This window comes from Leptodactylus fuscus, chromosome 2 (genome assembly GCF_031893055.1).
Source record: "Leptodactylus fuscus isolate aLepFus1 chromosome 2, aLepFus1.hap2, whole genome shotgun sequence".
Lineage (NCBI taxonomy): Eukaryota > Metazoa > Chordata > Amphibia > Anura > Leptodactylidae > Leptodactylus > Leptodactylus fuscus.
Genome location: NC_134266.1, coordinates 154,955,005 through 154,980,038, shown reverse-complemented (window position 1 = coordinate 154,980,038; position 25,034 = coordinate 154,955,005). Strand labels below are relative to the sequence as shown.

The 25,034-nt window shown below is 44.5% G+C and overlaps 1 protein-coding gene across 2 annotated transcripts; it reads left to right on the top strand.

The window, feature by feature from the left end:
- The first annotated feature begins 1,038 nt into the window (after positions 1–1,038).
- On the top strand, positions 1,039–11,757 carry RFC2 (replication factor C subunit 2). 2 transcript variants are annotated; one of them, XM_075262783.1, is made up of 11 exons: positions 1,039–1,220; positions 2,080–2,149; positions 3,534–3,575; positions 3,658–3,764; positions 4,182–4,283; positions 7,276–7,376; positions 7,509–7,666; positions 8,581–8,646; positions 9,784–9,864; positions 10,067–10,180; positions 11,611–11,757. In XM_075262783.1, exons 1-11 carry the CDS (start codon positions 1,114–1,116, stop codon positions 11,719–11,721), a joined length of 1,059 nt encoding a protein of 352 aa, XP_075118884.1. In that variant the 5' UTR covers positions 1,039–1,113; the 3' UTR covers positions 11,722–11,757. The 2 variants fall into 2 exon arrangements, with proteins under 2 accessions (XP_075118884.1, XP_075118885.1); XM_075262784.1 differs by lacking the exon at positions 4,182–4,283.
- Positions 11,758–25,034: the final 13,277 nt, after the last annotated feature.

Sequence of the window (25,034 nt, the reverse complement as noted above, 5' to 3'; positions counted from 1 at the left end):
GGGCCACTATGGGGATAATACTGTGTACAGGGGCCACTATGGGGTATAATGCTGTGTGCAGGGGCTACTATGGGGGATAATACTGTGTGTAGGGGCCACTATGGGGGATAATACTGTGTGCAGGGGACACTATGGGGATAATACTGTGTGCAGGGGCCACTATGGGGCATAATACTGTGTGCAGGGGACACTGTGGGGCATAATACTGTGTGCAGGGGACACTATGAGGGATAATACTGTGTGCAGGGGACACTATGGGGATAATACTGTGTGCAGGGGCCACTATGGAGGATAATACTGTGTGCAGGAGCCACTATGGGGCATAATACTGTGTACAGGGGCCACTATGGGGCATAATACTGTGTGCAGGGGCCACTGTGGGGATAATACTGTGTGCAGGGGCCACTATGGGGCATAATACTGTGTACAGGGACCACTATGGGGCATAATACTGTGTGCAGGGGCCACTATGGGGATAATACTGTGTGCAGGGGCCACAATGGGGCATAATATTGCATGCAGGAATTCAGGGGGAGGGGTCTTCGGCGTCGGTCGAGGGCATGTCAAAAGTTCGCCACGGGGCCCACAATTCCTAGTTATGCCACTGTACACCATATAGCACTATTGTCAGTAAAATAAAATTCACTGGCCGCCATTGTTTATTCTGGCTAGTAGTTTACCAGCCTGATGTTACACCACGTTCTGGTGTCTTGTAACCTACAAGGAACCTTCTCCCTTCCTAGACGTCCGCATCTGCTTGCCGTAGGTTTGAAGAACAATGGCGAGCGACAAGCGGACTGAACCCTAGATCACATCATGTTATGTGGAAGAATGGCCGCTAGAGGGCGGACTAGGACACTACACGTCCATTTTTCTATTCCAGCAGGCACAGTAACGCACCGTATACATAATTACAATATACATTCAGCCTTAAATTATAAAGCAGAATCTGCTGTTCAAAATGCAGTCAGATGTACGAAGCTGTAGCGCCTAATACAGCGCGCCGCTACATGTCAATCCTACTCGCCAGTGCGCAGACTCTGTGAGGAAGGCGCGCTGTGCTGACGTGCTGATGACGGCTTAGGGTTCGTGTGGCGCCGGCGGGAAATAAACATGGAAGTAGAAATGGAAGACACGCAGTCCGGGGGACAGGGAAGCAAGGAGCCGCAGCAGGCCGCGCAAGGGAGTAGGGGGCCGGCGGGGACGTACGAGCTGCCCTGGTGAGTGTGCCGGGTACAGTGACTCCATAGCCTGCTGTATGCCTGGAGCACACGTATAGTTTGTTACGGTGCTAGTAAAGTGATTGGAAATCTCCCTGCGAGGTTTATATTCTGCAAGAAGAGATTCCAGCCATTGCATATGGTGTGCGGGACAATATGTACAGTGGACCACTGGAGGGGGGCAGGTTCATGTCTGGGGGGATTTTACATTGTATGGGACGAAGACACCCGCTCTGCTCCTGACGTGGTTGCCCAGATTACAATCCGGGTGTCGCTGTACAATGGGAGATGTTTGGAATATTAGCTGACAGGCAGCAGAGAACAGAACTTCATCCTCTTTCTCTGCATGACCTGGGACTGACCCCAGAGGGAGCTATAACATGGGCTTCTGAAGGTTTGACATTTACCAGCATCTTGGTGGTTGCAGTAACTTTAAGGCTCCATTGGTTTGGTCAGAAAAGCTGCTTTTGCTCTCTGGTTGTGATGTAAAAGAAAAAAAATACCTAAAACCAATCTCATGTCCCCAGTGTCTTCCAATGTGGTCTGATCCTACTGCTCTGGGGTGACAGGTGACATGCGAGTGGGAGACACTGGGGACAGGTGAGTATATTTTTTGTTTGTTTTTTTATTTTTCTTCCTCTGCCTCTTTGCAGCACAAAAAAAAAATCCATACAGAAGTTATTTCCCAGATGGTTATTCATGGTAATTTTTTCCTAGTCAACAACATTTGGCTGCATTTTATCTCTGGTATGGCCAAATTTAGAATTGCAATGAGAGATCTTTGAACAGTTCAAATAGTATTTATCAGGAAAAACTGCATCAATGTGACCTGTACTGATCATGTGCTTCTTTCTCATAGGGTTGAAAAATACAGACCATTAAAACTGAATGAGATCGTTGGCAATGAAGAAACTGTTAGTCGGCTTGAGGTAAATTCCTTACTCTCAGATAAGTGCCCTGAAGGCTTCATTGGCAGGCGATTGATTGCTGCAAGTGTCTTATTTTAATGGGAGATGGAATAATTTTATATTTTTCTGCTTGGGTTTTTTTTTTTTTTTTTGGTGTGTGTGGGGGGGCATTTGCACACAGCATTTGGTATGTTGTAAAAATTACATGTTACCTGTGTTACCTGCCAGGTTCTGGCATCTGTTACGCTTTCACATTTCCAAATGCGAGCTGGGTATGGCATCTTTATTTTTTGCAGAACAAGATGATGTTTTTATTGATACCATTTGGGGAAAGATCTGATGGTTTGAAAAAAAGTGAAGAAAAAAAAAATCGCTATTTTTATTTATTTATTTTCTTCCGGTGGACATAAGCAGTTTGCTTTAAAACTCATTCAAATTAATGGGTTTTAAAACTGACCACCGCAGGGAAGCCATTCCCTTTGCAGTTTCCCAAGGAAATAGGATGGAGACCAGGCGGGCAGACACGGGCACAAGTGTGTACGCCCCCTTAAACGCGTCAGTATTTACAATAGTGTTTTGGTACCAATCACAACTATTTGCAGTGGGAGCTGGCTGTATTATATACCAGCCAAAAATAGGTGTGTGTTTTTTGTTTTTATTTGTTTTATTTTTCCTCCCTCTGGATAAAAGTAGTCATGTTTTTCTAATGATGGGGAACTCCTTTAAATCTTGTTCAAGAGCTGTATATGTGTTACTGGTTACGCTAGGGTCACACCTGCGTTCAGCACTCCGTTCTGTGCTTTCCATCTTCTACATGCAAGAAGATGGAAAGCACAGACCGGGTCCGGCGGTGAGCGTTTTAAGCTCTCCACCGCGAAACCGTTTTTTAAAATCCGGACACAGAGTACTGCATGTCCGACTCTGTGTCCGGATTAAAAAACCCGGTTTCGCGGCGGAGAGCATAAAACGCTCACCGCCGCTCACGGCCGGACAGCTTTCTCACCCATTCAAATGAATGGGTTAGAGACTCCTGCAGGTTTCCGTCTCCTGCTCTGTTTTATGCAGGAAACAGAAACCTGCATAACGGAGTGCCGGGCGCAGATGTGAACGAGCCCTTAACAGAATCCTGTAGTTTTACTGTTCAGTTAAAGCTACTGCTCTTTGTGTGTGTTTTCGGTCATGCTTTTATCATTCTCTTGAAAAGAGTACGGTTAAAGTAACCACACCTTTACCATATTGCATTTGGAGAAGTGTCAATGACCCTGAAACGTATAGATTATAGGTTAAGTCCCTCATCTTACATTTTAAAAATGTTACAACAACCGTGTGATTTATAGCTTATACATGACCCACTTTCAGAGAACTTTTGCAGAGCCATTCATGTGACATGTCGTTTTTTTTTTAGGTATTTGCAAGAGAGGGAAATGTCCCAAACATAATCATCGCTGTAAGTATACAATCTCACTACCTGACTTAAATGATACAAATGTTTTGGTTGGTAAAGTAATCTGTATTTATTTCATGTACAGGGTCCCCCAGGAACTGGTAAAACAACAAGTATATTATGTTTAGCTCGGGCACTTTTGGGTCCAGCACTTAAAGATGCTGTTCTGGAGCTCAATGCCTCAAATGATCGGTAAGTTAAATATTTGGTCAGTATCAAGATACCTATGTATACTATTAAGGAGACTATTGAGGGGTAGACTTGTGCAGACAGGAGTAATAAAAATAATTGCAGTCTTTTAACGTTTGAATTTATATCATTCTGGTTCGAAGGAAACTGGGCTTGCAGGTCTAAAACAAAGCAAGTATTTCTTCCCTCCTTTTATACATCTGTCTGCTCCCCTGCACATTTTATATAAGACAAAGTGTTGTATAGCCTCTTAACCACTTCTGGAATGCCCATTTGGTATATACGTCCGGATGGTGGTTGTCTAGTTCTGCAAGGACGTTCCGGTAGGGCAGGGAGATAGATGAAGGTTGGCCGCCGCAGTGTGGGGAGGTTCTCGCTGATTATACGCTAACTTTTTTTTTCTTCTTCTTTCTCCTATAGAGGTATTGATGTGGTGAGAAACAAAATTAAAATGTTCGCACAGCAAAAGGTTACACTTCCAAAAGGTCGTCATAAAATTATTATATTGGATGAAGCTGACAGGTGCTCGTCTTCATTATTTTATTTTTTAGTAATTTGTAGTTATTACATGTTTTAGTTTATGATCAGATTGTTTTAGGGCTCATGTATACATTGGACACCACTGAACATGGGCTCTTTGTTTCCTTCAGTACTGAGGTACATGGCCTCCAAGTACTACTGTATGTGCTCCCTCAAATGCCACAAGTATGGGAATGTGCTAAGAAAATATCTCTAATGGAGAGTGACACTTTTTTTTTCTTCTGTTGGACTTGTATTGAATCTGAATGAGCTAACACTACTTTTAGGATCGCAAGGAAATAAAGCAGAAAAAAAACACTTTTATAGTCAATATGCCTCATTGGAGCAACTGCAATAGCCTCATTGCTCCAAAGAGCTAACTTGTATATTGACAGAAATGGCAATATCTCAGCAACTCTACTAGTGTTACCTTCAAGTAACTGTGTTTGTATTATCTAACTGGTAGTATTGAACTGCGTATAAGAAAAAAAAAATAGAGCTCAAGCCTATGAATAGATTCTTTTAAAAAGTGACTTTACATAGGATGTTGAAGGGTTTGTTGGGCAATGGTGAATGCCCTCAGAGAGAGCACTCAAGTTTTATTGGGGACACCTTCTTTTAGACCTCCACTTGCCTTGTGGAGCTCCTGGCCGGCTCTGCTCCAGGGGGTCCGTACCTATTGAAGTACTGAGACCTACCATCCAGGTCCCAGGAAATGTGTTTTTTACCGCAACCTTGCTTCATCTCCTTTAGCACACATACTCTCCTGATGAGCTACTAACACTAGTGAAATGCGTTGAGAAGGCATAGAGACTCAGGGGCTAGCAACGTGTACGCCAGCAGTAACTACACTTGCCCATCCATTCTGACATCGGTCTGATTGAGGGATTGTCCACATCAGCTGGTGGCCTTCGATCCGACCAGGCCCAGCTATTTAAATGGATGGTACATTGTGCTCTGTTTGACATTACTGCAGAGCCTCTAGTGCAGTACACGTCTGGCTGCCCTTGGGATTATGAGGGGCTTCACATCGACCAGCCCAACATCATATAGAGATATCTTTAGGGGGGTACAGAGTAACGGGGAATGACACCACATGCTACACCCTGTGAACATTTACATTATTGGGGGGTGATCTTGTAGGTGGCACACTCGGGGGCCCCCCCCCCCCCCCCTTTCTATCGTTGTTTCATTTAGGGCAGAGGTTCTCAAACTTATTTTGTCTACCGCCCACTTCGAGAATTATTTTCTAGCGCCCCCCCCCCCAATTTTTTTTTACTTTACTACATCTTAAGAATCACAATCGCAGTCATTATGTTATTAATTAAATTATGTGTGTCATGCGAAAATAAGACTTTCTGATGAGGGTAATGTAAAACACCATTTTGTAATATTAGGAAAACTTTTATTCATGTTGTTAAAACAAACATTTCAATTTTAAAACTAATCTAACGTGAATGAATTTGATGATTTTTAACAAGTTTGTTAATATCAGGCTCGACTTTACTCAAAAACAGCTGTAAGTCACCGCGTTCGGTAATCTGCAACTGATTTGCAAATCTGCAAAGTTTGTGTTGAAAGCAAAAAAAAACAATTTTAAAGGGGTAGCCTCATGAAGCTTGATCTGCCTTCTAAGCTTCCTAAAAATCTTCTTTCTTCCTGTTTGCTCGCGTCAATTAGCCCCGCCCCCAAATTAGCGTGTAGGTCCGCCCACCACATAGCGTGATCCTATGGGATGACTGAAGGGCCTGTGATGTCATCAAAAGGTCCTGTAGACTTGGATTTACCTTGTACGGAGTTTCCTAAAGGACCTGGCTCCTCTGCCCACTAGCAGCCTGCTCTATACAATAAAGCTTTATCCTAGTGAACAGAGAGACCAGGTCCTTTAGCCCAGTAGGATTTAGACTGCTTTATATTATATCTATATATTATATATATAGAAATCAACACTTATTCCACACCCACCCCCCCCTCTATTTCACAGCAGGGAGCTAGGTGATGATGTGTATGTGTGGTGCAGACACAGGCTGGCTCCGTACACTCATCCCCCCCCACCTCTCCCCCCACACAGCAGGGAGCTACGTCATGTGGCTCCCTCAGCAATGAGCAGGGGGCCAGGTGCTAGTGTCCATAATGAAGTGAATAAAGTAAGATAGTGGACAAACAAAGCAGATTTGCTGAAGCAATGTATTTAGGAAAAGTCTTAAATTCACATTAACAAGCAGTATAGATAGAATCATTGTGATGATACCACCCCTTTAAATTAGCCATCGCCCCCCTAAACCGCTTCAACGCCCCCCAATCTTCTCTGTGCCCTTTACTGCCCCCCTATAGGCCTTAGGGGGATCCAGTTTCATTCTCTAGAGGCCTCATTTTGTTTCAAAGTAGGGACACATCTTTAATTATTTATTAATAAAAGCCACATTTTAGCCATTATTTAATTTCCCTTCTTTTGGGGTACCCTTTGGTGTTCAAACTAATACAGTATATGAACATAAATTCATGACAGTTGTGAAGCCATGTCATTTACCGGGATAAAAAGTAGCCTGTGTGTAAATCAAGGTTACAACCCATGGATGTGCCAAATTTCATCCAAATCCGTTCGGTCATTTTTGCGTGATCGAGTAACATCCAAACTTTCACATTTATAATATTAGTAGGATTATTTTTGTAGCCATTCTTCATAGCCCAGCCTTAAAGAAATTGTTGTGTATGCTTCACAAACATGGTCAGGATCTGACAATTGCTTATGATGATTGTTCTACCATTGGATGCAGAAAAAGCACTATGGGTATCATGTTGTGCAATTTAATATGTTCACTGAAAAGTAATTCCTATTTGCAGCACAGTTTTAGTCCAGCAATACATAAGGCGATCTGTCTCTTCATGAACTATGTCCAATGACTGCTCTTATTTTCTCATTGTTGTCATAACACCTTACCCATAAACTTCACACTATTCTTAGCTGAATTTTTTTTTTTTCTTTTTGACCTAGCATGACAGATGGAGCACAGCAGGCTTTAAGAAGAACAATGGAAATCTACTCCAAAACAACACGCTTTGCTCTGGCCTGCAATGCCTCTGATAAAATTATAGGTATTCTTAGCATGGTTATATATGCATTCCAGTTATATATCTAATTATAGATTTCTGCTTTTAACTTGATTTATTGTGCTGTTGTAGTAGTAAACTTTTATTTTTTTTATTCCCCCCCCCCTTTTCTACCAGAGCCAATCCAGTCTCGCTGTGCTGTCCTCCGCTACACCAAATTAACTGATGCACAGGTTCTTGCTAGGTTGATGACAGTGGTGGAAAAAGAGAATGTTCAGTGTACAGATGATGGCCTTGAGGCCATTGTATTTACTGCACAAGGAGACATGAGACAGGTACTTTATTGGAGTATTTATGTCTGTGAGTTCCTGACCATTATCGATATCAGGATTTGCTTTTATTAATTACACAAGTCTTTGAAGTTACAATATTGCCGTCCTGAGCAGTTCCAGAGTATGAGAATTAGGAGGTAGCTGTAACCCAGTATATATTCTTTTTTTTTTTTCTAGCATAGAAATCAACATTAGCCAGGTTATCGTAGCAGATGGAAAAGGTTATAGCTTCCTCCCTATGTATGTCTGAGTTAGTTTTTACTTTTTAAACACATTCTATATTAAAATTTAACAAGTGCTCGCACTTTAACATTTTTTTTTTAAGAACATCTTTAAGACATCCTATGTACATCTGGACAGACCCCTCTAACATGAGGCATCGAAAATAGACCCTTATAATAAGTCAACTAAAAAGAGTTACCTGCATTGAATATAATGACTTGGCTTCTTTGCCTTGGCACTATTTGGTCAGTAAGTAATATAGGAACCTCAATGATGTGTGTGGGGTTTTTGTGTTTTTTTTTTTTTGTTTTGTTTTTCTTCAACGCCTTTGCTTGACTTGCATGATCTGGTCACCCAAGATTCAGTTTCTCACTAAGGACAGATCCATCTGTAAGATGAACTAAAAATACATTTTTTATTTTTTTTTGGCAGCTTAGTGAATACTGCAAAAATATAACCCATAAGAAAATGGTTAAGTACAAATAGATAGACAGACAAACAGACAGGTCTGTCTATCTATACATCTCCCTCATTCTGTTTTTTTTTTTTTTTTTCTTTTTTACAGTTTCCCTGTTTACTGTACAGAATATTAATTGTGTGCCTTGTGTCCATAATTTTTAGATTTAATTCCTTGCTTTTTCATTATGGTTTTGGTGTTGTGTTTTAATAGGTTTTTTTTTTTTTATTTCTTCCAGGCCTTGAATAATTTGCAGTCCACACATGCAGGATTTGAAGTTGTGAACAGTACCAATGTCTTTAAGGCAAGTAAATATCAAGGAAATATTGCTGTACTATATTTAATATTTTCCTTTCCATCTCCCATAAACATCTGATCTGAGTGGTTTATAAACTAAATAAATCAGGCTAAGACTTCCTCTAATTTTTCTCTTATTTGAGACACAGCTCATTAAAAACAAACAAACAACAACAACGCTGAATAGATCCATTGGGGCACATTTATGAAGAATCTTTTTTTTCCTCATATAATGTAAAATAAATAAAATGATACCCACTTGGTATCGCTGCACCATAAAACCTCACAAAATATTGAATAAGATGTGATATAAAAAAAAAAAATAATAATAATAATGTAGCCCAAAATGGTAGTAATTAGCACAGCTTGTCCTGCAGAAAATAATCTCCAAACTAGCCTGGTCAACAGAAAAATATAATTATGTGCCTCAGCAGATATTGCAAAAAAAGAAAAAATATTTTTTATTTTTCCCCCATGGGTTTTTATACTGTAAACCCCATCCCTAGAAAGTATACTGCAACAACAAAAACTCAAATATTGCCAAATCTTTAGGGCAAAACTACATGCAACAGAAAGGGAATGTACAAGCGGTGCAGGAGTACATCAGGGTTAACCTCAGGTTTAGAGATTGAGATAATTTACCAGAATGACCCAAAATCCTAGGAGCTTAATGGGGACACAGCATTCACTTTAACAGTCTGCTCTACATTTATCTCTGGAAACCTAGTGCTTTATACATTTTTAGAGCTGCAATTTCCAAAATGGTTTTAGTATAAACCACTGTTTGGGCACACAGCATGGCACAGAAGGGAAGGAGTGTTGTTTGGTTTTTGGAGTGGAATCCTATGGCACGTGACCCCATTTGAGAGACTATAGGAATTTAGCCAGGTGTACAGTGAGCATGTTTACTCCCTGAGTTAGGGCTGAGCGATTATTACCAGGAAAGTCATGATTAATTGAAACTGGATAAGCCCCTTTAAGGCTAAGGGTCCAAGTAGCAGATTGCAGCTAAAAAAAGGTGTGTTTTATTTTCTCTCCATGCTGCATTTTCACAACATGTGGCCTTAGCCTCAAAGTGTTAACCAGAATCTGGACCGTGAAGTAAAATCTCAGCGAATTAATCTAAAAATTTCATATTATCCAGGTTTGTGATGAACCACATCCATTATTGGTGAAAGAAATGTTGCAGCATTGTGTGAATGCAAACATAGATGAAGCATACAAGGTATTTTTTTTTTTTTTCTCTAAAGCTTTTTGTATCTTTGTCTTCCTGCTAATTTTGAATACCATAGTCTCTGAATCTACATTGGCGATTTACACAAACTATTATCAGCCAAACAGTGGATGTATTGCACTGGAATCTCCCTCCATATCAAATGGATTTTAACTTGCTGTATGTTAACAGCAAACTATTTAATCTTTTACAGATTGTAGCTCATCTGTGGAAACTTGGTTATTCACCAGAAGACATTATAGGCAATATCTTCAGGGTCTGTAAAACTTTCCAGATGCCAGAGTATCTCAAGTTGGAGTTTATAAAGGTAGGTATTCCAGATTCTGTTGGATTTCTGCAAGTGTCTTTAGTATGTAATAAAGGTGATGTATACATATTGGCAAGTAATATGCCAGAATTTTGAGGATGTTTCACACCAGTACACCCCATTGTAACAGTGGTGCCAGGGTACTGTAGCTCTGCTGCACCCTGAGGCTGCCGAACAATTACTGAACAGGTATTGGACCCCCACAGAACAGATACTGATGACCTGTCCTGTTGATAGGTCATTTATATGAAATGAGCATTTAGTGATGTAAACCTTTAATATTTAGAACCATAATTCCTGAAGTAGCTGAAAGGATGTCGTGTTAACCTTTAGCACAACAAAATGTCCAAATTAGTTGTCCATTGTATGGAGTCCTATTCAGTACAGCAACCACAATCTTGGCGTAAAAAGTATCTGATGCTGTTCTTGTTCTGCATCAAATATGTACCGTATTTTTCGGACTATAAGACGCACTTTTTTTCCTCCCAATATGGGAGGAAAATGTGTGTGCGTCTTATAGTCCGAATGCAGCGTCTGTGTCCCGTCTGTGAGAATCAAAAGGAGAGCAGCACGGTGCCTGCCTGCTCTGCCCCTCCTTCCCTGTCTGTGTCGCATGTTTGCAGGAGCGAGATATGAGAGGCAGGGAAGTAAGGGCGGGCCAGACAGGTGAAGGAAGCGTGGTTTCAAGCTTGCCGAGAAAACCACGCCTCCTTCTCCCGTCTGGCCCGCCCCTCCTTCACTGCCTCTCAGATCTGGCTCCTGCAATGATGCCACACAGACAGGGAAGGAGGGGCGGGCCGAACGGGAGGAGGAGGCGTGGTTTTCTCGGCAAGCTTGAAACCACGCCTCCTTCACCCATCTGGCCCGCCCCTACTTCCCTGCCTGTGTGGCATCATTGCAGGAGCCAGATCTGAGAGGCAGTGAAGGAGGGACGAGCCAGACAGGTGAAAGAGGCGTGTTTTCAAGTTTGCTTAGAAAACCACACCTCCTTCACCCATCTGGCCCGTCCCTTTTTCTCTTCTTGCATAGCTTCACTGCAGGGTGTCTCTTTCCATCCATGGATGAGATTAGATAGATAGGAGATAGATAGATAGGAGACAGATAGATAGATTAGATAGATATGTTCAAATCACCCTCATATCCCTAGAATACATATAAAACAAAAACATTACTGTGAAACACACACACATTTGGTATCCCTGTGTCCGAAAGCCCCCGGTTCTATTTACATTGGTGAAATATTATATTATTAGGTTATTAAATATTTCACCAATTTTTTTTTCCCTATTTTCCTCCTCTAAAACCTTAGTGCGTCTTATGGTCCGGTGCGTCTTATAGTCCGAAAAATACGGTAATTGTTAGTGGCATTTTGATGCAGTTGCTGTTAGAAGTTTCGTGGTTTATAAAACTGACCCATATTTTTGTTTCAGGAAATTGGTTACACACACATGAAAGTGGCTGAAGGTGTAAATTCTCTGCTACAGATGGCTGGACTACTTGCACGTCTATGTCAGAAGACTGCAGTGCCTACAAGCTCATAGAGTATACTGGTTCTCAGTTGTGTTGTTAAATAGCTGTTGATTGATATAAAAATATTGTTTTATATAGTTATTGCTGTATATTGTATAGCTCCATAAATATTTTCATTTTTGAATCTCATTGTATTTATTTCTTTACCATTACGTATTTTCTACCTGTTTTTCTAATGTACCGTATATACTCGAGTATAAGCCGAATTTTTCAGCAAAGTTTTTGTACTGAAAAAGCCCCCCCTCGGCTTATACTCGAGTCAGCAAAAAAAAAAATTTTTTTTTTTTTTTTTTTTTGGGTCGGGAGGTCTATGACCAGCAGCAATATCAATGTATAGAACCTCCCATAAAATAGTGGGGAAAAAAAAAGCTTTAAAAAAAAAATTTTTAAAAAATTAAAAGTTCTAAATCACTCCTTTCCCTAGAATAGACACAAAAGTAAAGTGTCCGGTCTACTGAATATAGGGTATCTGCAGTGCTCCTGTTCCCTTGGGAAGGGGTTAATAGGAGCACTGCAGATACCCTATATTCAGCCAGGCTAAATTCCAAGTGGGGGAAAAAAAAAACCAGTCCTCAAGCTCAGGGAAGGGGCAGACAGACAACCAAAACACCCTTTCCCAGCAACTACTGCACCCAAAAACTCCGACCATTTTAATTTTTGAAATTTTCCAGTAGCTGCTACATTTCCCCCCCTCGGCTTATACTCGAGTCAATAAGTTTTCCCATTTTTTTGTGGTAAAATTAGGGGGGTCGGCTTATACTCGAGTATATACGGTACTTAATGTTGAAAGAGAAAGGAATTTCAAGAATTTTTGTTTTCATAGAAAAATAGCACTAACAAGTCTGATTTGAGCTATTATATTTTTTCCTCTCTATATACGGACATGCGCGCACACACACACACACACAAGTAAGTTATTGTTTGGTGCAGCACATTATGCAATAATCTATAGAATTAGGTGTCACAGGGGGGAAAAAAAAAAGGCTAAAACATGACCTATCGGGTACCAGTTAATAAAAGTTATGTTAAATATCACACCCCAATATTAGTGACAAAATATAAGTATATAAAAAGCAGTGTAATAAAGTTCTGGTAACTAACATGCCATACCAGATTATAATAGCGTCTCTTATGTTTGTTATTACTAGTATTGACCACAGTGTATTTATTAGTGAATAAATTCCAATACTGTATGATCCATAAATTCAACCCAAACTAGTGGATACAAACCTACAGCAAAGAAGGCAAAATGTGCCTATATGAAACGAGAATGAACGAAGTGGGGTTGTGCTGGAATCCGCTCCGCTCTTGCTCCTTCATTGGCTCTGTAAGGTGGAGGACTTCCAGGGAATGGTGGGTCTCACAGCATGTCTTCGACACACGCATGAGTCCTTCATTGAAGCCTTGGACACTGTGGATTCTCTTCCAGGGTGCTCTGGATTATAGAGACCAACTATTGTTCCCATGAAAAGGTTGCTTAGACTGCTTGCTTACCACTTCCTCCTTTTTGTCTTTTCTTTTTCCTGCTCTCTTTTCTTTCCTGTTCTTTTCTCTTACCTCCCTTTAATTTTTGTTTGGCTATGCCTTTACCACACTGGTGGTTACTATTGATATGCTGTACTACTCTGCACTGCTGTTGTTCTCATTTGTTTCAGCTGTTTTCTCGCTCCTTTATGTTTATGGCCCATTTTTGTATTGTTTGTTTGCCTTATTTGATAACGGGCGCATATTATATATCTCCCTATCTTATAAAAATGAATTCTTGTCTGTCTGTCTGTCTGTACTCTAATGCGAACCAAACGACTGGACCGATCTTCACCAAATTTGGTACAGAGATACTTCAGGTATCCGGGAAGGTTTAAGACAAGACTCCAACTCGCTCGGACGTACCGTTGCTGAGATACAGCATTCCAAACACAGTGCCCCCCCCCCTTAGCCAATACAAACCTGCAAGTCTTTCACTCATATTCCAACTGCAATACACATGGTCACTCCACATGCACAATACAACACTGATATCCAAACTGAGATACACGCATCAGAGGATTAGATACACAGATCAGCACACAGTATCACATGCCAGAGGATTAGATACACGGGTCTGCACAAAGTCCCACACACCAGAGGATTAAATACGCATTTCTGCACACAGTTCCACACACTGAAGGATTTGATACGTGCATTTGCACACGGTTTCACATGCCGAAGGATTAGATACAGGCGTCTACACACAGTTCCACACTCCAGAGGATTAGATACGTGCGTCTGCACACATTTGTACACGCCATAGGATTAGATACACGCGTCTGCACAGTTCCACATTCCAGAGGATTAGATATGCGCGTCTGCACACAGTTCCACATTCCAGAGGATTAGATACGCGCATCTGCACACAGTTGTACATGCCATAGGATTAGATACACGCGTCTGCACACAGTACCACATGCAGTAGGATTAGATACGCACGTCTAAACATAGTTCCACACGCCAAAGGATTAGATATGCACGTCTGCACACAGTACCACACGGGGGAGGATTAGATACGCGCATCTACACACAGTACCACATGCCATAGGATTAGATACGTGCATCTGCACACAGTACCACATGCCAGGGGATTGGATACACGCATCTACACACAGTTCCACACGCCGTAGGATTAGATACGCGCCTCTTCACACAATACCATACAGGGGAGGATTAGATACACGTGTCTTCACACAGTTGTACACGCCATAGGATTAGATACACGGGTCTGCACACAGTCCCACACACCAGAGGATTAAATACGCACTTCTGCACACAGTACCACATGCCATAGGATTAGATACGTGCGCCTGCACACGGTTCCACATGCCGAAGCATTAGATACAGGCGTCTACACACAGTTCCACACTCCAGAGGATTAGATACACAGATCAGCACACAGTATCACACGCCAGAGGATTAGATACTCAGGTCTCCACACAGTCCCACACACCAGAGGATTAAATACGCATTTTTGCACACAGTTCCACACACTGAAGGATTTGATACACGCGTCTGCACACGGTTCCACATGCCGAAGGATTAGATACAGGCGTCTACACACAGTTCCACACTCCAGAGCATTAGATACGTGCGTCTGCACACATTTGTACACGCCATAGGATTAGATACACGTGTCTGCAGACAGTACCACATGCAGTAGGATTAGATACGCGCCTCTTCACACAATACCACACTTTGGAGGATTAGATACGTGTCTCTGCACACAGTACCACAAGCCAGAGAATTAGATACGCGTCTCAGCACACAGTATCACACAGGGGAGGATTAGATACGCGTGTTTACACACAGTACCACACGGGGGAGGATTAGATATGCGCATCTGCACACAGTACCACATGCCAGGGGATTGGATACACGCCTCTACACACAGTTCCACATGCCATAGGATTAGATACGCGCCTCTTCACACAATACCACACGGGAGGATTAGATACACGTGTCTTCACACAGTTGTACACGCCATAGGATTAGATACACGCGTCTGCACACAGTACCACATGCCGTAGGATTAGATACTACGTGCGTCTACACACAGTACCACATGCCTTAGGATTAGATACACGCGTCTGCACGCAGTACCACATGCCGTAGGATTAGATACGCGCGTCTACACACAATACCACATGCCGTAGGATTAGATACACGTGTCTACACACAGTTCCAGATGCCGTAGGATTAGATACGCGCCTCTTCACACAATACCACACAGGGGAGGATTAAATACGTGCGTCTGCACACAGTACCACACGCCAGAGGATAAGATAAGCGTGTCTGCACACAGTACCAAATTCCGTAGGATTAGATACGCACGTCTGCACACAGTACCACATGCCGTAGGATTAGATACCCACATCTACACACAGTTCCACATGCCGTAGGATTAGATACGCGCCTCTTCACACAATACCACACAGAGGAGGATTAGATACGTGCATCTGCACACAGTACCACATGCCAGAGTATTAGATACGCGCATCTGCACACAGTACCGCATGCCAGAGTCATTAGATATGCGCGTCTGCACACAGTTTCACTTACTGGAGGATTAGATACGCGCCTCTTCACACAATACCACACGGGGAGGATTAGATATGTGCATCTGCACACAGTACCACACCAACAAGGATTGGATACTTGCATCTAAACACAGTACTACACGGGGAAGGATTAGATACAGCTTTACTCCAGGTATCCATAACAACTGATCACAGGTTTTTCACTGACATCCAAAATGAGATACACATAATCACATGACGCTTATGGACATACACACAAACAACATACAAAATACACAAGTGCAAAATTGGACAATTCTTATGGGGCCACTACACAAACATAAAATGTAATATACCCGTGCGAAGCCGGGTCCTCCCTCTAGTATATATATATATATATATATCCCTATATTATAAAAATGAATGTCTGTCTGTCTGTCTGTCTGTGCTCTAATGCGAACCAAACGACTGGACCGATCTTCACCAAATTTGGCACAGAGATACTTCAGGTATCCGGGAAGGTTTAAGATGAGACTTCAACTCGCTCGGACGTACCGTTGCTGAGATACAGCATTCCAAACACAATGCCCCCCCCTTAGCCAATACAAACCTGCAAGTCTTTCACTCATATTCCAACTGCAATACACATGGTCACTCCACATACACAACCCAACACTTATATCCAAACAGAGATACATGCATCAGAGGATTAGATACACAGATCAGCACACAGTATCACACGCCAGAGGATTAGATACACGCGTCTGCACACAGTCCCACAAACCAGAGGATTAAATACGCGCTTCTGCACACAGTTCCACATGCCGAAGGATTAGATACACGCGTCTGCACAAAGTACCACACGCCGGGGGATTGGATACACGCATTTGCACACAGTTCCACACACCAGAGCATAAGATATGCACATCTGCACACAGTACCACATGCCGTAGGATTAGATACGTGCATCTACACACAGTTCCACATGCCGTAGGATTAGATACGCGCCTCTTCACACAATACCACACAGGGGAGGATTAGATACGTGTGTCTGCACACAGTACCACACTTTGGAGGATTAGATACATGCCTCTGCACACAGTACCACAAGCCAGAGAATTACATACACGTCTCAGCACACAGTACCACACAGGGAGGATTAGATACACGCGTCTGCACACAGTACCACATGCCGTAGGATTAGATACGCGCGTCTACACACAGTTCCACATGCCGTAGGATTAGATACGCACCTCTTCACACAATACCACACAGGGAAGGATTAGATACGTGTGTCTGCATACAGTACCACACTTTGGAGGTTTAAATACAAGCCTCTACACACAGTACCACAAGTCAGAGAATTAGATACGCGTCTCAATACACAGTACCACATGCCGTAGGATTAGATACGCGTGTCTACACACAGTTCCACTCGCCGTAGGATTAGATACACGCCTCCTCACACAATACCACACAGGGGAGGATTAGATACGCGCATCTGCACACAGTTCCACACACCAGAGGATTAGATAAGCACGTCTGCACACAGTACCACACGCCATAGGATTAGATACACGCGTCTGCATACAGTACCACATGCTGTAGGATTAGATGCGTGCGTCTACACACAGTTCCACATGCCGTAGGATTAGATACACGCCTCTTCACACAATACCACACAGGGGAGGATTAGATACGTGCGTCTGAACACAGTACCACATGCCAGATAATTAGATACGCGTCTCAGCACACAGTACCACATGGGGGAGGATTAGATACGTGCATCTGCACACAGTACCTCACGCCAGAGGATTAGATACACCTGTGTGCACACAGTACCACACGCCAGAGGATTAGATACGCGCGTCTGCACATAGTACCACATGCCGTAAGATTAGATATGCACGTCTGCACAGTTTCATTTGCCGGAGGATTAGATACGTGCCTCTTCACACAATGCCACACGGGGGAGGATTAGATACACACATCTGCACACAGTACCACACGCCGGAGGATTAGATATGTGCATCTGCACACAGTACCACACCAACAAGGATTAGATACTTGCGTCTAAACACAGTACTACACGGGGAAGGATTAGATACAGTTTACTCCAGGTATCCATAACAAATGATCACAGGTTTTTCACTGATATCCAAAATGAGATCCACATAATCACATGACGCTTATGGACATACACACAAACAACATACAAAATACATCAGTGCAAAACTGGACAATTCTTATGGGGCCCCTACACAAACATAAAATGTAATATACCCGTGCGAAGCCGGGTCCTCCCTCTAGTATATATAGTAGAAAAAAAATGCAGAGGCAGCACAGCATACAAAACAGGTGCAAAGCCAAACTAGAAGATGGCTAATCTTCAACTTTACATAAGAAGTGGAAGAAATGGCAGCACTCCAACATTTAGAAAAAGTGTGCGTTTATGTCGCTGCTTGGAATATACCCACACTTTTTCTAAAAGTAAAAACTTATAACAACCTCCCCCCTATAATAACCTCTACCCCTTAGGATTTTAATCATCCCTAGTGGGTTCACTCTCCATCCTCCCTCCCCTCAGAACATTCTGAGTGGGGGGTTCACATCTGCGACCGGTCTCTGGTTTAGCCAAACCGGCTGGTTTCCGTCTTCTGTCCTGCAAAACTGGACAGGAGATGGAAACCCGGCGGTCAGCTTTCAAACCTGTTCACTTGGATGGGTTTGCAAAGGTGATCGCCCATGTGCATCTTCTGCCTGTCCACGAGGAAACCGTTGTTGTTTTTTTTTTTTTTTTAACACGGACACAAAATCGGACATGCAGGACTGAATGTGCACCTGTAGACCTATGTAGTTTTACAATAATGCCCTGCAATGGTAGTCTGGAATTTTATTTTTGTTTGGCAATTTACCTCATAGCAAAAAAAATTATTTTTTTTTTCTTTTTTTTGGACTGGATGCTTTTAATTGCTTGTAACCTAAATTTCCAAATCTATTGGTAGATATGTCAAAACTTGTGTAATCATTTGTCAATATAATTTATTAAGGGGCCTCGGAAGAATGCAAGGTAGAATATGTATTTGAACAATCTCCCTCTTGAACCAGTGACACCCCCCCCCGCTTGTTCACATCTGCATTTGGTATTCGTTTGGGAGAGTCCGTGTGGGGACCCCCCCCCCCCAAGCGGAATACCGAATGCATTTGCGAGTGGTGTGCAGTGAAAGCACAAGGACACTATAGACTATAATGGGGTCTGTGTGCTTGCCACGAGATCTCTGCAGGGAACATGCGGAGAGGAAAGTACTTCATAATCTACTTTTCTGTCCGCATGTTCCCTGTGGAGATCTCGTGGCAAGCACACAGACACCATTATAGTCTATGGGGTCCGTGTACTTTCTCTGCATACAGTTTGCAAATGCGTTCCGTAGTCCATTCGGGAAGGGGGGGGGTCTTCATGTGGACTCTCCGAATGGATTACCAAATGCAGATGTGAACGAGGGGTAAGAGTGCTTTTTTTTTTTTTTTCTGCAAGTTGACCCTAGCCCTGAGAGAACTGCAATTTCATCTGTAGCTTAACGCTGGGTTCACACCTGCGTTCATGTCTCCGTTCTATGGTTTCCGTCTTCTGCATGGCAGAAGACGGAAACCATAGACCGGGTCCGGCCGTGAGCGGCGGTGAGCGTTTTAGGCTCTCCGCCGCGAAACCGGATTTTTTTTATCCGGACACAGAGTAGTGCATGTCCGACTCTGTGTCCGGATTATAAAACCCGGTTTCGCGGAGGAGAACGCATAACGCTCACCGCCGCTCACGGACGGACAGCTTTCTCACCCATTCAAATGAATGGGTGAGAAAGAGTCCTGCAGGCTTCCGTCTCCTGCATCTGTTTTATGCAGGAAACGGAAACCTGAAGTACGGAGTGCCGGCGCAGATGTGAACGAGCCCTAAGTAATGATTCCCATTCACGTAGCAAAATTCAGTGCTGCTTTTAAAGTGGGCTCTGCCTCAAAATCAGCATGAAATTTGCCCCTTGATTTTTGCCTCCTGTTTTCAATTAAAGCAGGATGCTGAAAAAAAAAAAAAAAAAAAGTATCCTGTTCGAGCTCGCCACTGATTCGACTGAATAGGCCCATGGTATCAGAGTCTAATTAGAAGGTGAAAATGTAGAGGCAGAAACAAGAGGAATTTGAGGAGAAAGTCCACTGCCAATTTCTCTTCTATTTCTGCCATGTGAACATACCCTTACAGTCTTGTGGGTGCTTTATTACAATAGGGAGCCTTCACACGGAGTAAACGCTCTGCTCATTCTGAACGTAAACTCGTTCAGAGTGAGCGGCGTTAAAACAGATTCCATTGATTTCTATGGGTGTTGGCATATGCCCGCTCTCCATTGAAATCAATGGGACGCTTTTTACCTATTGCTTGTGATAAATGGGACAAACATTTTTAAACTAATAAATTAATCACTTGAAATAAGAATTCTGGATGTATTTACAATTTTTATACATGGTTTCAACAATGTAAAGGTAACAGTCATGTGACAACACAATGCCAATTGAGTAGCTGCAGTATATAACTTCTGCACAGTGTTGCCCAATGAGAACTATTGTGCAGTATATGCCATGGCAAATACAATGCCTTATCAAATATTGCTCATGTATTAGGAGAATTCTGCATGTAATCTGAAGTAGTGTATTCCTGAGTTCCTTACATTTCTGATCTACTGTACATACAAATTTAAACAATATATTGTATTACTAGACACATCTTTATTAGAGATGAGCGAACACTAAAATGTTCGAGGTTCGAAATTCGATTCGAACAGCCGCTCAATGTTCGTGTGTTCGAATGGGTTTCGAACCCCATTATAGTCTATGGGGAACAGATACTCGTTAAGGGGGAAACCCAAATCCGTGTCTGGAGGGTCACCAAGTCCACTATGACACCCCAGGAAATGATGCCAACACCTCTGGAATGACACTGGGACAGCAGGGGAAGCATGTCTGGGGGCATCTAACACACCAAAGACCCTCTATTACCCCAACATCACAGCCTAACAACTACACACTTTACACACTCAATACCACCTCTCTGACAGTAGGAAAACACCTTGAAACATGTGTATTTGGCACTTGCAGTGAGGAGAGCTTGTCACCAGCAGTGAATTTGGCCCTTGTAGTAAGTTGAGGTTGGCACCAACATTTGTTTTGAAAATCAGGGTGGATTGAGCCTCTAACCAGCAGAGTTTGGGCAAATTCATGGTGGAGGGAGCCTCTAAACACCCCAGTTTGGGCAAATTCATGGTGGAGGGAGCCTCTAAAAACCCCAGTTTGGACCAATTCATGGTGGAGGGAGCCTCTAACCAGCCCAGTTTGGGCAAATTCATGGTGGAGGGAGCCTCTAACCAGCCCAGTTTGGACCAATTCATGGTGGAGGGAGCCTCTAACCAGCCCAGTTTGGGCAAATTCATGGTGGAGGGAGCCTCTAAACAGCCCAGTTTGGACCAATTAATGGTGGAGGGAGCCTCTAACCAGCCCAGTTTGGACCAATTCATGGTGGAGGGAGCCTCTAACCAGCCCAGTTTGGACCAATTCATGGTGGAGGGAGCCTCTAACCAGCCCAGTTTGGGCAAATTCATGGTGGAGGGAGCCTCTAAACAGCCCAGTTTGGACCAATTAATGGTGGAGGGAGCCTCTAACCAGCCCAGTTTGGACCAATTCATGGTGGAGGGAGCCTCTAACCAGCCCAGTTTGGGCAAATTCATGGTGGAGGGAGCCTCTAAACAGCCCAGTTTGGGCAAATTCATGGTGGAGGGAGCCTCTAACCAGCCCAGTTTGGACCAATTAATGGTGGAGGGAGCCTCTAAACAGCCAAGTTTGGACCAATTCATGGTGGAGGGAGCCTCTAAAAAACCCAGTTTGGACCAATTCATGGTGGAGGGAGCCTCTAACCAGCCCAGTTTGGACCAATTAATGGTGGAGGGAGCCGCTAAACAGCCCAGTTTGGACCAATTCATGGTGGAGGGAGCCTCTAACCAGCAGAGTTGGTGGAAATCAGGGTGGAGGGAGCCTCTAACCAGCAGAGTTGGGGGAAATCAGGGTGGAGGGAGCCTAGTATTAGCAGAATTGTGCAACGCTTATGGTGGATGAGTATGAGGATGCGGAGGAATTGGAGAGGTTGAGTACAGACATGGAGTTTCATGTTGGGGTGCTTTACACAGGTGGGCACAAAAATGACGGCTCTACCCAGTGGTGGTTCATTTTTATCAAAGTGAGCCGGTCGGCACTCTCAGCTGACAGACGGGTGCGCTTGTCAGTGATGATGCCACCGGCTGCACTGAACACCCTCTCAGATAGGACGCTGGCGGCAGGACAGGACAGCACCTCCAAGGCATATAGGGCAAGTTCAAGCCACAGGTCCAACTTCGACACCCAATACGTGTAGGGCGCAGAGGGGTCGGAGAGGACAGGGCTGTGGTCGGAAAGGTATTCCCGCAACATGCGCCTATACTTCTCACGCCTGGTGACACTAGGACCCTCCGTGGCGGCACTTTGGCGAGGGGGTGCCATCAAGGTGTCCCAGACCTTAGACAGTGTGCCCCTCGTTTGTGTGGACCGGTGAGAACTTGGTTGCCTACTGGAGGAACTGCCCTCCCTGCCGCCAACGTCACATGCTGGAAACATCTCCATCATATTCTGCACCAATTGCCTGTGGCAAGCATTGATGCGATTGGCCCTCCCCTCTACCGGAATAAAAGACGAGATGTTGTTTTTATACCGGGGGTCAAGGATAGCAAAGATCCAGTACTGGTTGTCCTCCATGATTTTGACAATACGCTTGTCGGTTGTAAAGCACCCCAACATGAACTCAGCCATGTCTGCCACAGTGTTAGTTGGCATGACTCCTCTGGCCCCACCGGAAAGTTCAATCTCCATTTCCTCCTCATCCTCCATGTCTACCCATCCGCGCTGCAACAATGGGACGATTCGAAGTTGCCCGGAAGCCTCCTGTATCACCATCACATCATCGGACAACTCTTCTTCCTCCTCCTCCTCCTCCTCCATTAAACGCAGTGAAGCGGACAGATGTGTGGACCTACTCTCCAGCTGTGACGGATCGGATGCTATCCCTAACTCCTCTGTGTGATCTGAGTTATCCCTGATGTCAATCAGGGATTCTCTCAGAACACACAAGAGCGGGATTGTAAGGCTCACCATCGCATCCTCAGAGCTCACCCTCCTTGTGGACTCCTCAAAGACCCGTAGGATGTCACAAAGGTCTCTCATCCATGGCCACTCATGGATGTGAAACTGAGGCAGCTGACTTTGTGGCACCCTAGGGTTTTGTAGCTGGTATTCCATCAAAGGTCTCTGCTGCTCAACCACTCTATTCAACATCTGAAACGTTGAGTTCCAGCGTGTGGGGACGTCGCACAAAAGCCGGTGTTGTGGCACATGCAGGCGTTGCTGGAGAGATTTTAAGCTAGCAGCGGCTACTGTCGACTTGCGAAAGTGGGCGCACATGCGCTGCACTTTCACCAGTAGCTCTGGAACATTGGGGTAGCTCTTTAGGAAACGTTGCACCACTAGGTTGAAGACGTGGGCCAGGCATGGAACATGTTGGAGTCCGGCAAGCTCCAGAGCTGCTACCAGGTTCCGGCCGTTATCACAAACGACCATGCCTGGGCCCAGGTGCAGCGGCTCAAACCATATTGCCGTCTCATCGAGGAGGGCATCCCTCACCTCGGAGGCAGTGTGCTGTCTGTCCCCCAAGCTGATCAGCTTCAGCACAGCCTGCTGACGTCTACCAACGCCAGTGCTGCAACGTTTCCAACTCGTAGCTGGGGTCAATCTAACAGCGGAGGAGGAGGCGGTGGCGGAGGAGGAGGCGGTGGCGGAGGAGGAGGCGGTAGAGGAGGAGGAGGAGGGGGGTGTTCTTCTCGTGTCCCTGCCAGGAATGTTAGGCGGGGAGACGAGGTACACCGGGCCAGTTTGGGAAGCAATCCCAGCCTCAACTACATTCACCCAGTGTGCCGTCAGTGAAATGTAGCGTCCCTGTCCGCATGCACTTGTCCACACGTCAGTGGTCAAGTGGACCTTTGTGCAAAGCGCGGAACTAAGGGCCCGCCTGATGTTGAGTGACACGTGCTGGTGCAAGGCGGGGACGGCACACCGGGAGAAGTAGTGACGGCTAGGGACGGCATAGCGAGGTGCCGCAGTTGCCATCAGGTCCAGGAAGGCGGGAGTTTCAACAAGCCGGAACGCCAACATCTCCTGGGCCAGCAGTTTAGCGATGTTGGCGTTCAAGGCTTGCGCGTGTGGGTGGTTAGCAGTGTATTTCTGCCGCCGCTCCAATGTCTGAGAGATGGTGGGTTGTTGTAAAGAAGCGCCTGATGGTGCCTTTGATGGTGCAGGAGAAGGAGATAAGACAGGAACAGGGGAGGATGAGGGAGAAGTCAACAAAGTGGCGGAGGCAGATGAAGTGGTGTCCTGGCTCGTCCTCTGGAGTGCATCGCCAGCACAGTCAGCAGTGGCAGTGGCAGAGGCAGAGGCAGTGGCAGAGGCAGTGGCAGTGGCGTGAACGGCAGGCGGCCTTTGTCCTGCCGTTGCTGCCTGCCACTGATTCCAGTGCTTGGATTCCAAATGACGGCGCATTGAAGTGGTGGACAGGTTGCTCTTCTCAGAGCCCCTAATCAATTTCGAGAGGCAAATTGTGCAGACAACACTATATCTGTCCTCGGCGCATTCCTTGAAAAAACTCCACACCTTCGAGAAACGTGCCCTCGAGGTGGGAGTTTTTCGGGGCTGGGTACGAACTGGAACATCTTGGGAGATTCCGGGTGTGGCCTGGCTTCGCCTAAGCTGCTGACCTCTGCCTCTGCCTCTAGCTACCCTTTTTGGTGCTGCACCTGCCTCAACATCCACACTACTTTCCCAGCTTGACATCCCCCCTGTCCAGGTCGGGTCAGTGTCCTCATCATCCACCACTTCCTCTTCCAACTCCTGTCTCATCTCCTCCTCCCGCACAATGCGCCGGTCAACTGGATGCCCTGACGGCAACTGCGTCACATCATCGTCGATGAGGGTGGGTTGCTGGTCATCCACCACCAAATCGAACGGAGATGGAGGAGACTCTAGTGTTTGAGCATCTGGACACAGATGCTCCTCTGTTAGGTTCGTGGAATCGTGACGTGGAGAGGCAGGTTGAGGGACAATGAAAGGAGCGGAGAACAGCTCTGGGGAGCAGGGACAGTTTGGGTTATTGTTCTGTAAAGCTT

What these genes read in the sequence shown, in the direction of transcription:
- RFC2 (XM_075262783.1), top strand. Translation starts at nt 1,114, where the DNA reads ATGGAAGTAGAAATGGAAGACACGCAGTCCGGGGGACAGGGAAGCAAG. An exon ending in AAACTGTTAGTCGGCTTGAG is followed by an intron (nt 2,150 to 3,533) that starts GTAAATTCCTTA and finishes TTTTTTTTTTAG; the next exon opens with GTATTTGCAAGAGAGGGAAA. An exon ending in TGCCTCTGATAAAATTATAG is followed by an intron (nt 7,377 to 7,508) that starts GTATTCTTAGCA and finishes CTTTTCTACCAG; the next exon opens with AGCCAATCCAGTCTCGCTGT.